This window comes from Apus apus, chromosome 3 (genome assembly GCF_020740795.1).
Source record: "Apus apus isolate bApuApu2 chromosome 3, bApuApu2.pri.cur, whole genome shotgun sequence".
In the NCBI taxonomy this organism is placed as follows: Eukaryota; Metazoa; Chordata; class Aves; order Apodiformes; family Apodidae; genus Apus; species Apus apus.
This window is the reverse complement of record NC_067284.1, coordinates 70,209,730-70,225,705: the sequence shown is the minus strand read 5'-3', so window position 1 is coordinate 70,225,705 and position 15,976 is coordinate 70,209,730. Positions and strand designations below refer to the sequence as shown.

At 38.8% G+C, this 15,976-nt stretch overlaps 1 protein-coding gene across 1 annotated transcript in view; it reads left to right on the top strand.

Moving 5' to 3' along the window:
- The window catches only part of HAAO (3-hydroxyanthranilate 3,4-dioxygenase), a 36,165-nt gene extending 32,334 nt beyond the window's left edge, over window positions 1–3,831 (top strand). The window contains exons 8-10 of the mRNA XM_051615943.1: window positions 217–285; window positions 1,489–1,571; window positions 2,495–3,831. Of these exons, the coding sequence (XP_051471903.1) occupies window positions 217–285; window positions 1,489–1,571; window positions 2,495–2,573 (231 nt within the window). The 3' untranslated portion in view covers window positions 2,574–3,831. The remainder of the gene's footprint in view (window positions 1–216; window positions 286–1,488; window positions 1,572–2,494) is intronic.
- Window positions 3,832–15,976: the final 12,145 nt, after the last annotated feature.

Genomic DNA, 15,976 nt, shown 5'->3' with positions numbered 1-15,976 from the left:
AGGTGTGATCAGTTCCCTTTTTATCAGTAGGAATCAATATGGGAATACCAAACATAATGTGAATTTTAATGTCTGTAAAAATAACGTCATCTTCTATGAATATTTTTCTGTAAAAATAGAATGTTTTCAATGCTGTAGGAAGACGAATATGTATGCTTTAGTCACTGAAATTAATCCATTCCTTTTCCTCCTTGTTTCTTTCTTATTTTTTTAAAGGTTACAGCTTATGGACCAGGAACAACTGAGAAAAGTAAAAAGAATTCAGATATCTGGATATGGCAGCTGGTACGTGGCAATTCACACTTGTTAACTGATGAGTTCATGTTTCAGTTCAGACTAAACAGTAGTAAAGGCCTCCAGCACCAACAACATAAATGAAATTATTACCTTCCTTCTCAAAGAAAAGATCAGCTGGCACCACCCTTCAGCTTTAGCTGCTAAAGCTGAAGCTCCAGCTTTAAACTATCACAAAAAATATCTGTAAACTACTGCCACCATAAAAATTGTCCCTATTTTCCTCATCTTCTATGTTGAGGAGAGAGATACTGGCATCTTCCAGCAGGTCTTGGTGGGGATTTTAATATACCCAGCCTAGGGGCATAGCCTGTGTATATCTATTAGAACACTGCCAAGAGATGAAAAACCACCACCTGTTACTTCTGCCTTGAAGCATTTGTTCTCATACTGAAGTCAAACTGGAATCAGGTAGAATAAGCTAAAAGTCTGAGAACTTGTTTATACTAAAGCACAATGGTAGGTGACACAGATGGTCTTCACTTAACAAGCTCTAGGAAACATTTGCAGCCCAAGGGAAAAAGAGAGCAAAGCTAGTTTTCATTTACACAAGCCAGACTAGCTTGGGAGGCAGATATTTCTATCAGTTCCTGTTCTGTTGAAATTCACAGGGACTATCAAATACTAATTAAAGACATAATAATCTTGAAAGACATTTGTTCACACTGCAGCTTACAGTAGCCTGTGCAATAAAGGCCTTGCTGCTGGCAAGAACCTGGCCCCTCTGCTGGACAAGATAAGGATGAGTCCATTCCAGTGTGGAGAGACTCCTATTAGTGATTTCTGTCAGCTCCCTGCTGACTTGTCAACTGCTTTTCAAGATTTAAAAAGGTATCAGAAAGAATCAGAAAAGTAGAAGAGGAGCCTGAAGTACTCCAGGAGTTTCTCTGTAATTTCCAGAGCTGTACCAACTTGCAGGCTGCTAGGTTAATTGGTAGCAGTGTACCCTCAAGAGTCAGGTAGAGGGTTGCTGCTTCATGATGGGAAACGATGAACCATGAAGCATGTTTTTATTTATGCTGATAGTGTTAGACAAGGAAGATCAGCTGAATATTTAGCTAGGCCTCATGAAACAGAGCAGACTTCAAATGCTCTTTCAGTGGGGAAGATTTGCATTCTTACCCACAGCATTTTCCTTCTTCTAGTGACAGGACATGGAAAATAAAAAGCTGGTTATCTGTTCTTTCCCTTCAGGAGGGCACATCGACTCTTATAATGGATGGCAAAACCCTGACTCTATCTGCTGGTGACAGCCTGCTTGTTCGTGCTCAGTCTACGTGAGTAGAGATGAAGGTTCAATGAGTAATTTCCCAGCTTCCCACAACATAAATTCTGTGTATTTGGTCCACATCAGGCTGGGCATCACCTGTTGCAGAAACTCTGTGTCTGTGAATTCAGCATTTGCAATAGCCTCTGTTATTCCTCAGGGCAGAAGTGTCTTCTAGGAGAAAAAAAGAAAAGCCATTCATTCAGGCTCACCTAGTTTTAGGAGTAGTGCTGACATTTGTACCTTTTGTACAGCACTGAAAACATTTGCTGAAAGAGCTGAAACCATCCAGCTGTGCACAGAACTGTTCTCTGCACCTGTGATTCCAACACATGGCCGCCTCCTCCCTTCACCATTTCTTCCATCACTTCTGAAATCACTTAGATTAATTCCCAGTCCTGCAGTCCAATCAATGAGCATGTTTTCAAAGTCATGGCACGATGCATGTACAAGGTTCTGGAATATTTATCAGATCAGCAGGCACCTTTTATTGTATGCATCACTGTTGTACAGTGATTCATCTTTGGCCATCTCTGCAACTGACACAGGAACAGCTAATACAAAAGTGATGAGCACAAGAAAAATAGTGTTGAATTTGTAGATACTCATTTTGTTAAAATAGTATCTGTACTGTGGTGATTCTGTTCCGATCCTCATGTCAGCAAGATAAGACTAGATGCCTTCCCCCTTGGTTCACCCATAAGCAGATATACATTCTTTCCACCATGTCATAATGCTTGGTTTATATTAGTGATGGTGAAGATTAATTCCCTGAAATATCACAAGATACACCATTACGGAAAGAGAACAAGTGTAACCATAACAGAACCTATTTGTTTTCCAGTAATTTTCAGTAGCATCAATGTTTTAGCTGCTGCTTTTGTGTCATTCACCCTCGTACATGTTGGACCATCTCTCTTTCCATTTTTGCAGGTATTGCTGGAAGAGGACAGAAGAATGCATTGCTCTCTGCATTGCTCAGGATCCAAAACGCAAGCAGCCTTATACCTAGCTCCTTTGCCAGCTGACTTTGATGATAACTAAGTTTTAACCTACTTATCTTTAATGATCCTTTAGTCAGAATTCCTGGCAATTGGAATAGTCCAACAATGATAACTCTGAATTAAGTGGAGTCTGTGCTGTGCCCAGTTAAACCTTTTTTCCCCAAGTAGTTAATTTCAGGAAAATCTACAATCAGTGATTTCTTTTTAAATAAAGAGAACTATAGTTCTTATCAGGAAGGAAATAAAAACAGATCGAAGTAGGATTACTTACATAATAGTATGAATGATACCATCTCAAATAAGTTAAAAGATTTTTCAAATGCAGGTCTCTGCCACAGATATAGAAAAGAAGAAAGGAGAGATACCGTTATGCCTTCTTAGGTGACAGTCTTAATTTCTTTGTCTCAGTTGTATAATTTGTAATAAATTGGGTATAATGTTAGTTACCCAGCCCACAGCAGAGGAGATTTAATTAGAAGTATTTCACAGATCTGACATTTTGACTAAGAGGCCCTTTAAAAAACAAAGCTAACTATCCACTGCACTGCTGAAGGATCTCGGGGCTTTGTGACAGACAGGAAGGTGCATTAGTAAAGGGAGAAGCAGCACCTGCAACATCATCAAGCATTACTTACATCACCTCTGTACTTGCTTCAGGTAACTTATTATCAGTTTACCAAATCTTGCAATGCAGTATCAATGATACTTATTGGGAACGTGCCATACATGCCATGCTGGATGCTGTTGACACAATACACTATCAAGGACATGGCACTGCAACATAACTAACACAAGAGCATCCAGGTCACGGTGTTCCTGTGCAGCAGAAATCTCAACTCAAAGTAGCTTGAGAAGTGTGTTGGGGAACAAGGGAGCAGAAAAATTATTATAATCAGCTTCTACTAAGCGCTGCTTCTTTTTGAAGAATGAGGGCTTAGGTTGTTTTGGTTTTGTTGGGTTTTTTTTTTCAGAAATGACCACTATCAAATTATCTTTTCCTGCTTTTATTCCATGAACTCCCTAGAGGGTGTGTTATTTTGTTTTGGGTTTTGGTTTGTTGTTATTTTTATTGTCCTTCACATTATTAACACCAGAAAACAGGTTGCTTAAATAACTGCAGGCATTATCAATTACATGTTTGAGAAAGCAAAAAGTTACAATTTCTTGATTTTTTTTTTTTGTAATTCTGAATAAGTTCAGGAAATATGTCTTTAATACATCTATCACCTACAAAGCTCATTAAACTAAGATGTCATACGTGTTTTATTCAAGTGTTTATTCTTCTCATGAAAGAATCAGATGGCTTGGCTTCAATCTAGAACTTAAATATAAGCTCACTAGCTTTTCTAGTGAAGCACACAGCAGATTTTTGCTATGTTCTCCTGATAACAGAGGACCTAATGTGAGAAACTGAGTGTAGTCCTTAAGGCTATTTATGGGTGTCAGCTATCACACATGAAAAGGAGCTATAACACTCCCCCTTTGAACAAGGGAATCATTCATCTGAAAACCATTGCTACTGGTGTGTCTATCTCTGCAGAATTGCCTACTCCTTGAGTGAATGTCTATAGAAGAGGGATCTAGGGTACCAAAGTGTTATATTTTTAGTCAACAAGTTAGAGTATAACCACAGAAATATTTCTGTATTTCATACGGAGATATAAATGAATAAAACACAATAATACATAGAATGACATCCAGAATAATCAACAGTTCTTCACCCATCCAGAGGTACCAAGTGCCATGGAAGTTTCAGAATAAAAAAATAAGATGCCTCAGAATTAGATACCTCCCAGGATTTAAAATTAAGGCTTCACTCAATCTATATTTGTGATGAAGCAGCATATTATTTTTATGATAACTTGTGCTTGAACACCTGAATTCTACCCAGGTCCAATGCTAGGTGCCTCAAATCAGAGCAAGAACCAGACCAAGAGCATTAAGCTGTATGTCTGCCACTGCCTGTGCTCAGAAACCGGAAACGAGGAGGTCAGAAATTAATTTATTTTGAGGAGCTGCTGCATCTAAAAAGTAGATGAGGTGTCCAGACCTGTAAGTATGCCTAAGAATCAGTATAAAACCAGCATGATAAATTTATAAAAAGTCTTGGATACCAAATATTGGGAGAAGAAATTGTGTTCTCATGTCTCTTTTGAGAATTACTTCCGTTGTTTTGATTCTTTTTGCCCTCCCCCTCCCCCCCCCCCCCCCCCCCCCAATTCAATAATTATTTGGTAGCCAGAGGACAAATGAGAGCACAGAGATAACTTACTGTTTACTCCTTCCAAGATACTTAACTACAGTGATTTAGAAACCTTCAGTTTCTCTTTTTCCAAGTCTTCAAATAGTTCTAGGGAACTCCTGATCAATCTTAATGGTGTTTTATTCTTCCTCCATATTATTTATAGTAAACTGCCCCAACAGTGGCACATTTATAATTAGGTGCACCCATGCTTATGAGGAAATTGGCCAGATTCAGGTTTGGTTCCTGGCTTCCTTTTAGCTGCTTGGCACCCTTCTGTTTATGTGGTCAGCTCAGTAGATTCTTTGGCACCAGAGTTGTTGGGATCACAGTATGGGGACTCAAATGCTAATCTTGCCTCATAAAGAAGGTTTTCAGGCTTACGTCTGTGGCAAAGGCTTAGCCGTGCATGTTGTCTGCAAAGTGTCTTAATGCAACCCTGTTGACCATGTGCTTGTTCATGTGTGTCCATGACAACACACCAGCATAAATCCATGTCCTATGCATATACATGTTTTCCTTTACAGATCTTTCTATACAAGAAGCTCTTGCACCCTGATTTGGGCACCCATTTTCTATCTTAATTGTAAAGATACTGTGTCACCTCATACTTATTAAATGTATTACATTTTGGCAGGTTTTTTTTAACCTCATTAGTACAGTATTGCATAGACAGTCCATCTGTTTCTACAAGACTCAATAGGAAAGCATCTACACAAATATATATTTGTATATATAAGCAGTATTACAATAAAGCCTACACAAACCACAAGCCACATCTACACCATGCTGCATAAATTATTACCTTAAAACACATGCGGGATTGTCCAAAATCACAAGCAAGAACCGACTTAAAAGCTTAGAAATACAGACGAAGGAGCGTGAGTCACCTACAAGCATTCACACAGTTATTCCAAGCCTGAATCTCTCCTACCCTGGGAATAAGAAGGTGCTATCTCCTTCACTTCAAATGGGAGAAGGTGAAGCAGCCTAGTCCTCCCAGTTTTTGAGTAAAGCATCTAGAAAGGCTGTGGTGGTTCAGTGCCTTTAAAATATTTCATCCTAATAAGAAAAAGGTAAAGTTTTGTAAAGAGGAAGATAAAACACTTTTTTAAACTATTGATACATTTTTATGTAAACATTCTATAAAGATTTATATAAACATTTTTGTAGTACTTCAAACTGTGCGAGTAACTTACATCTTACAGTCGTTACATTCATGCAAATTAACAATCTAGATCAAAGATATTTAAATTAATTAGTATCTCCTATTGCCACTAGGCTAGACAGGTCTGACCTGATAGGATACTTATGTTCTTACTTTGAGCTATGCTGACTTATATGAATTATGAAAATAAATTTATAGTCTTAATATATTTGTCCTTATTAAGTGTTGAAATATGAGTCAATAACAAAAATAAGCTAATTAGCAAGGTTACATTATACATCAGTTCAAAAAAACTAGTATTGCTTGAAGTAATCATAATATTTAAAAGAAGAAATAATCCTGGTACAGTAAATAAAGCTAAGTATTCACCAGCTGTTTCTATAATATTGACATAAGCCCTGCAAAAAGCAACTTTATGCAAAACACACACGTCACTGGTTCTGATAGAACAAGAGAAAATAATGACCCTTGCAGATCACGTCGTAATCATATCAGAGATCAAGAGCAGAGCTCAAGATTTTCCAATTTAAAAAAACCAAAACAACACAGAACAGTAAAGACAAGATAATGGTCTAATGCTGACTGCATTTCAGCTTGCAATGCATAAGTTGACAGCTTGTAAAAGTCAAGAGAGGAGTTCTTCGTCCTCCATGCTTCCTTTATTTATAGATCTTGCTTGTTACTTTGAAGTAACAAACCCTAACAGACTCAGAAAACTAGACTAGGTCAATCAGTAAACTGGCAAAAACAGGTTTGTTGTAGTAAACTTTTTCCTCAAACCCCTATAGCATTTACTCACACCTATAAACCAATCTCATCTTGTTATATGAAGTGCTTTCATTCTGTTGTTGAAAACATTCATTTACACTAATTTTGGCTTTTCAGCCACATTTATTTTATAGAACAGATGCAGAGAAAGCAACCCTCCCACCATCACTGCATACAAGTAAAGGCAGAAAATTACTCAAGCCATTTAACAAATTCCTATCAAAACAGCCTGTGTTCATAATGCAGACATTTCAGGGCTTTGGGGCTTCTTCTATAATTTTATTTTCAGTTAATGATTCAGAGTACACTTGAATGAACACTTTAGACTAATGAAGGTCATCACCTGCTGGTCTGTTTCTAATTGAATGCACAAGAACTTGTAGAGCTACTCTTCAACATCAAAGTATGCAGAATAACAGCTGGTTGGACCTACAGTAAAGCTGTTGATTTTAAAGTAATAATGCAGGTGACAGAGTTAATATCTGCCCTGTAGCTCACAGTAAGTACTTGACTTACAGGTCCTAATATCTGGTACAGAAAGATCCTACACTGCATCCAGTCAGCAATATTGTCAGTGATTGTCCAGAAAGTGTGGAAGTGCATAAAAACTCTCCCTTTTAATGTTATTGGAAGCTTGAAGCCTAAGGCAATATACACACACATACGAATTCAGGCAGTTTGTATTCAGCACCTTTCCAGAAACATGCCCCGAAATGGCTAAGTAATGAGGCAAATCAATCCCAGTGCACACATCAAGTTCTCTTCTGTAGAGAGTTCTCCTGTTTGGAGGTCTACAAATCATAGGACAATTATTCCTTAATTGCTGTTGCTCTAGGTTAAATACATCTACAACATCTTTAGCCTGTTAATTCATTATCAGTTGCATCAGAACCACATGCTGGAAGATTTCAACACTACTTTGTAGTTTTCTAGTTGCTAAATAGGTTCATGTACATGGCCATTACATAGCTAAATAAAAATTATGTCCCTGGTTTGGGAGATAAATCACACTGAAGTTGGAGAAAAATTATAAGGTTATATAATGTAGCTTTTTTAGATTACAAATAAGCCATTAAGATGTCATAGCTATGACAAAGTAAACCAGGTATAAGCACATTTGGTGCTTCAGTGGGGAATCTGGGTACATCTTTATTATGTCAGAGAAAAACAGGACATCTGCAGTGCTGCACAATGGCAGAAAAAATATTATTTAAACAAGTTTTAATGTTTTTCCTCCCAAAGGAAATTCGTTTGCTCAGAAGGTAATACTAAAACATGTAGGGGATGAGCTTTGTACTTCACTCATAGAATCACAGAATCATAGAATCATAGAATCATAGGGGTTGGAAGGGACCTCGAAAGATCATCCAGTCCAACCCCCCCTGCCAGAGCAGGGTCACCTAGAGTACATCACACAGGAAGGCGTCCAGGCGGGTTTTGAATGTCTCCAGAGAAGGAGACTCCACAACCTCTCTGGGCAGCCTGTTCCAGTGCTCTGTCACTCTCACAGTAAAAAATTTTTTCTGATATTCACCTTAAACCTCCTATGCTCCAATTTGTATCCATTACTCCTTGTCCTATCACTGGTCATCATTGAAAAAAGCTTAACTCCATTTTCCTGACACTCACCCTTTACGTATTTGTAAACATTGATGAGGTCACCCCTCAGTCTCCTTTTCTCCAAACTAAAGAGACCCAGCTCCCTCAGGCTTTCCTCATAAGGGAGATGTTCCACTCCCTTAATCATCTTCATGGCTCTGCGCTGGACTCTTTCCAGCAGTTCCCTGTCCTTCTTGAACTGAGGGGCCCAGAACTGGACACAATACTCCAGATGCGGCCTCACCAATGCAGAATAGAGGGGGAGGAGAACCTCTCTTGACCTACTAACCACACCCTTTCTAATACACCCCAGGATGCCATTGGCCTTCTTAGCCACAAGGGCACATTGCTGGCTCATGGTCATCCTCCTGTCTACCAGGACCCCCAGATCCCTTTCACCTACACTGCTCTCCAGCAGGTCAGCCCCCAACCTGTACTGGTGCATGACATTTTTCTTCCCCAAATGCAAAACTCTACACTTGCCCTTGTTGAACTTCATCAGGTTTTTCCCTGCCCAAGTCTCCAGCCTGTCTAGGTCTCTCTGAATGGCAGCACAGCCTTCTGGTGTGTCAGCCACTCCTCCCAGCTTGGTGTCATCAGCAAACTTGCTGAGGGTACATTCTGTACCCTCATCCAGGTCGTTGATGAAGATGTTGAACAACACCGGTCCCGGTACCGACCCCTGAGGGACTCCACTAGTCACAGGCCTCCAACTAGATTTTGCCCCATTGACTACAACTCTCTGACTTCTTCCTTTCAACCAGTTCTTGATCCACCTCACTGCCTGATCATCAAACCCATCTCATGGCAGACTTAAATTCTTTGATATTGTGCATTGACCATATATTCAAACCATATTCTCTGGTTTGAAAATAAACTTGACAATCCAATTGAGTAAAGCAACCAAACATGTGCCAATGTGTAGAAACAAAGCTTGAAAGCTTCAGCATACAATTTCCAAATTAGGGTTTGATCCTGAAATCATTGCACTTTCCGTAGCTTTTTTGGTATCTCTCTCTTCCACCAAAAACCCCAGGGCAGTATCTGGACTCCACACAGAAGGCAAATTTGGGGACCTCCAGATAGGCTACAATAATGCCTGTGCTGAGCAGCAGATTTCACACACAACTGTCCATGGCCGAACCACGTGGAAATTCCTGGAGGGTCATTTAAATGCCACCCTGCCACACTGTGCTCTCAGAGCGCTGCAGAGAGCCACCTCCACTGAGGAGCCATAGGACCCTCTACTTTACTTTTTCCAGGACACAAACAAAGCTCATTCTAGTCTTGCAAATCATGCTCAGAGATCTATAAACTCATTTTACCCAATAGTCTCAAGAAAAGGGCAGTCTCACAAGAAGCAGAAGCTCCTATCTCTGCACAGAAGGAAGTCAAGCTTTAAATCCACAGGAACATCCCAGTCACAGGCTCTGCTTTTATAGGCATTTCCACCTCCTCTTGGTACAGCTCCACAGTATTGCAGCAAGATCAACTGAACCATGCAGAAAACACCAAAGTGTTGATAGTAAGCTAGAGGATAATTCCTACTTCCCAAATACAGTTACAGAAAATACTACTCTATAAAAAAAAGCAGCAAGTACTGACAGGAAGCACATACCATTACAAAGCCATTGTTCCACTGTCAATTATTTGCCTGAATTATTTGCCATTTGTGATCTGAGCTGTCTATAGCAACTTCGCATACATCACAAGAAGAAGGTGAATGACACATTTTTGACTTGGGAAAAAATCATCAGCAGATTGTTGAACCACAAATAGATCAGCTTTGTTTATGACAACCTGTGAAAAATGTTAACTGTAACTGCTTCCTGATATTGATGACTAACAAACCATACAGTTCAAACCCTATATGCTGTATTACTGAGTGGCAAATAAGCATTCAGTATGCAGCTCCCCTCATCAGGCAATATCTTCTTATTCTTCTCAAAAGAAGAATGGTAAACATAGAATAAAACCAAGTAAAAGCATCACAGAATGACAATTCACTTCATTATTTTTTAATCCAACAAAACCTACTAAATTAGCTTTAATTTTAAACCAAGAAAGAATTTTGTATGCCAGCACTGAAATCAGGAATCAGATTGCATTATCCCAACAGACTTGGAGTTGAAAGTGAAAGTTAACCAATTCTGGCTTATATTCCCAGTATGGATGACAATGTTCAGTTGTCTAAAGTTATTTATTCCATTTTTAGATATAAACTTGGCAATTTATACCCAGTTCTTCAATGAAAGCAATTTGTCACTGCTTACCTCTTTGCCATTTTAGATGCAGCTGCCCTGATTTATGCCAGTATGACAACAAAATCAGGCTGCTACACTACAATAATGCAAATGTTGCTTTGCTGCATTCTGCATCCCCCAAAATATCATTGCATAGTTGCATAGAATTTATATTAAACATATACACACATCTATACACACACACAAACACCTATATATGCCTTCTGAGTATTTTTATACAGTAATTAGCTGTATCTTGCCCATACCGATGAAATTTGTGCCAAGCATACCGTGTGTGCTTGACATTTTGTAACACGACTAGCCCATTATTGGCAGTCAGAGAGATAGAGATTGATTCTAAAGGTCATTTTTATTTATGTCAGACACAGGATGTTTCAGAAGCTTTTATGGAGCTGCTACATCTGTGCTCTCTCTGGGTTGGATGCACTCCATACATACTGCTGGAGGACAGAAAAAGCAGCTCATACAAGAGGGAAGAACTATCCCAGGCTTCACTGGAAGCCAACTAGACAAAATGCTCCACCTAACCCAGCCTTTTCACAGCATCCAGGCAGTGGGGTTGTGCAGCTCACAGACATTCCTCATTGATGGCCTAAGATTGTTTTTCATTATCAGTTTTAATCTAATGGAGAGGTTTCATGGCATTTATTTCCTGTACAGCAAAATTAACTCTACTCGCAAAGTGTCCTCCCCCTCAGAGGGAAGTAAGATGTAGGCTCAGAAGCCCAAATCCGCAATGATATTTAAGTGCCTGAGGAACTGTGCCAGAGTGTCTGGCAGGGGAAGCTAAACAGACTCAGTTTTAACAGGGAACATAGTGAATGAAGAGATAGACTGAAAGCTCAGGAGAATGAAGTACTCCTTTTATCTCCTAGGGGGGAGCTCTTAACTGGCAGAGTAAACTTCTTTTTCTATTCTCGCTCACCGTTGCTTTAACCCACCATGAGTGCCATCTCCACTTGTATTTGAGGCTGGCTTTTGCTGCAGCTGGCACCAAGTTAGTCACAGATGCTATTTCCATGATACCAACATCAGTGCAGTTGGATCTGGACAGAGATAAATACAGTTTGTATGATCACACAAACTGCCATTTTCAAGTTCCTTGCCCTGCAGGACTAATAAAAATACTCTTGTAAAAGGTACTAATATTCATCTTGCTTGAAAACAAGACACACAGAAACAGTAAGAAATATTTTGAAAACCTGTGTTACTGATTATTTTATACAGACTGCTTATTTTGTCACTAAACTGTTATTTGCCATAATTATTTCTTAACATTTTGCATGGAATCCTTTTTATTAATTTCCTCATATGTCTATATTGGGACAAATGCTCTTCTCAGCTGTATTTGTGTAAATATGCAGCTAATGGAATTACCCTGATCTCACAGCACTGCAACAGAGGACAATCTGGCTCTCTATCTACGTAGGCATTACAGCTAAAGCCTGAAGCAATGATGGAACTGCATCAGCACATGAATGCTGCTTAGCACTAGGTACACTCCAATATGATATTTCTAATCTGCAGGTTATAACTTCGCTCTAATATGGTACCTTAGTCAAAATAAAAGAACAAAAATGTGGTGCTTTAATAACCTTATTACATCTGAGTTAGTCTTTACAGATACGCTAGAAAAACAGACACTATTAATTGCATTCTGTTGAAAAGGAACAGCTTCCAGATGTCAGTGTTAACATGGGGAAGACAGCATGGGAGAGCAATTAGAACATCTCAATAAAGAGAAAAAGCCCACAAACAACACCACAAACCAAACAAAAAAACACTAAAAACCCACCAAACTAAAAGAAACAAACAAAACAACAAACAACAAAAACCCCAGTTAATTAACTTCTGTTGCATTATGTTGAAATTCAACTCAAAACTAAGCATAGTCTAAAGCAATCTCTAAAATGAACTTGTTAATCATCTAAATGAGAAAGTTATACATTGAAACTGAAAGACCAATAATATCTTTCATATTCCATTAGATTTGACCCTGTTCTAGCAAAGATTACACCTGCTTAGAGCAGGCTCTATAGTACAGCAGTAGAAAGCATTCAAATGCCAGTAAAGTCTCCCAAATTTATATTCCTATCAGCTCAGCATACAAAAGTCTTAAAAAAAAAAAAAAAAAAAAAAAAAAAAAAAAAAAAAAGAGGTTTATATGAAAAGATTTTATGGGACCAAGAGCTAAGACATTACTCCAATTCATTGCATTGTCCTCTCAAATAAATGAACATTGTTAGAATCTGACATTCCTTTATCTGAAAAAGTAAGTTTAGGAAACATAAGCTAGAACAAGCAAGTAGTAGTTCTTGTGCATGTGTTTTAAAGGTATGCAAAACCCCACACACTCTAGTACCCGACATGTTTGGGGAAATAATAGACATAATTTAAGTTATCTACCATAAGGTCTTCACTGAAGAGGTTCAGGCTGTGAGGATTTCCATGGCAACTACTGAAAGTGACATAAGTGTTCACTATTGAAATCAAGAGCCTAGGGACATTATTAGCTACAGTAATAATATCATGTAAACCACCTAAATAAACATATTTTGCTCAGGGCCAAGTAAATTAACTTTCCCTTTCCTCTAAGGGAAACAACTGCTTCACTAAGTTATAAAACCCTTAGATTTTCCATCAATTTTTTGACAATCATACCTTTACATATCCAGATACAACTGAAATAGTGAGTTCCTTCAATTACCTAGTATACAGTACAACAGGTAGCCTGTGGAAAAATCTACATGAAGAATGTTACACAAGGGCCAACCGAGAGGCCCAAAACCAGATTGTGTAGAACATTTCCAAAGAGATTCCAAGGAGATGACAAGTGCTCAACAGTCATTAAAATATTTTAAAAATAAACACTCACCAGTATATTGAAGTGGCTATGACAAATTGAAGATCTGGTATGATATAGCAGTAAAAAAGGGGAACTAAAATTAATAAGCATTGCTACAGAGTCAAGAAGAAGAAAAAATAATCTGATACCTGCCTTAGCAAACAGAAAACCAGAGCAGCCAGATCCTTTATACCTGTTTCCTTTCCTTCCAGGTGCCGTCTTGATTTTACCCAGCATATGTTAGGGACAGGAATTAAGCACACTCTGCCAATCCCAACCTGCAGACTCTAATTTAGAGATCACAACCAACCAGCAGAGATGCAATCCAAGGTTAATTTATAGTGAAATGTTGCTGATTGGGAACAAGTCCTACAACCCCTTGGCCCCAACTTCTCAGCCCTGGTATTCATGGTGGTTGCTTGATCCAGCTGAACGTATTAATCTCACAGAACCAATGCCTGATACCTTTACTCATCAGCTGAAGTAATACTCTAAAAGCTCTCTTACTGAAGTATGGTGCAGTTGACATAGATTATGAAAGCCAGCTTGAAAAATACAGTTTACTTTTATACAATCATCTCAAAGAGAGAATTGTATATCAACTCAAAAAACCCCCTACCTTTATTATTCTCTTGCATTCTCAGGTCTATTTCAGACCTCCATTAAAACTGCACAATATTAATTTATTCAGGAAAGTTCAATAGTCTTGTGTTGGAAGCTTTCTCTATTAAGCTGATATTACTATCACTTCATAGAAGGCCTGAACAGATGTCCTTTTTTTTCCCTGTAAGGGTTATTATTCACAGCTATGCTCACAAGACAGTTTCTTACTGTAAAAGCGCCTGGAAATAAATGTTCTCTGTGATGTATCTTCTCATCTCCTTGCCCTCTGACTGGTCAACAATGACAAAATCATATTGTTACAGGACATTTAAGGACTCATTCATGAAAAACATAATAGTGGTGAATAAATGTTTTAAGGAAGAAGAATGAGTCAGACTGTTGACAGCCACATCAGCTGGAGGAAGTCACATAGATCCAGGCTACACATGAACTCCTTGAACAATTCTACTCTGCCTATTTTTAGTCCTGAAAAATACTTTAACTTCTACTCTCTTGGGAAAAAGGAAGATAGCAAAGTTTAAAGGGACTTTTCCCAGGACTACAGCAATAAGCATCAGAGCCTTTGCTATGGGTGCCCTTCAAGTGGGACAAACGAAAGGATGAGCTGAGCAGAGCTAGAGAAGAAAAGAGTTTTCACGGAATTGTCAGAGTTGGAGGGGACATCTAGAGATCATCCAGTCCATAAATTTCTATACCTACTCATCAGCTAATGTCCTGGAAGCAGGGACTGGGCAGAAAAACAACTCCATTTCCAGAGCTGAGCGGGGAGGGGATATTAATTTTCATTGCCCCCCGTACCTAATATCACTGCCTTTCAAACTGGGCACTGGAGAATGACATATCCTCCTTGTCTTCATTTGTTCTCACCAAGTTAATTAAGTGCTTTTCCTCACCAAAGATTAAAATATTGAGTTCCTGAACATGGAACTCATGTTACGTGTACCTTTTTAGTGCATTCACTACCACATACAGCTACAAACCATGTGTACAAGACATCATATGGTCAGTGTGGCTTGGATAGACGTTGATATTGCTACATACTCAGAGGAGGGGTTTTTTCAGGATTCCCTATCACCTGGGAGAAAGCTAATCCTCTCTCTTCTTAGGCTTGTGCTATTCCTGGAGACCAGGAAGGAAAAGAAAAGCTGCACAGAAGGCAAATTCTGCTATATTTGAGTGATCAATAAAGCAAATACTCTATGATGCAAGGCTCCCATGCTCAGCAAGGCACTGTAAAAATTTAGATTAAGACAATCTGTTTCCCTGAGGATTGTAGGCTAGATAGCAAGATAGGGAAAGGGAGCTACACAATAAGCAGAGAAAGACATCTGACAAAAGCCTCATTTCCTTCACCCACAGAGTACATTTTTTGAAGAGTTATTATATTAAAACTTTGCTTCTATAATCACTCTATGTTGTGAAAATTCAGGTGCCCGACTGAGAAAAAAACATCTAGAGTAGAACAGAGATGACTAAGAAAAAGATCCCTGCCACTTTAATTGCTTTTGTACCAAAATACTACCTCTTGATGTGTAAACATCTAATTAGCAGTATTCTCAGGGTGAGCAGTAATATAGCAATCAAGTAATTCCTTCAGCTATATTGCAACAACTATGTGCTCTCCTGTCCTACTGTCTTTTCCTCAGTATTTGGTGGACTGTGTGCTGAGTAAACTTAAAAGCATCCCTGTGCTGTAGACACTATTAAATTCTGATTATTATATCCCTTTGTACTAACTTCATAACTCTGAAGTTTATCAGCGCACGTGTTTCCATTTTATAGAGAGAACTGTATGCCATGGCTAGCAGCAGTAATATGGCAGTAGGGGGCCGAAATGCTCTTTCAAGACCGGTATTCGTACACTGATGGCTGTCTCACGCATTCCACTGAAATCTGCTATA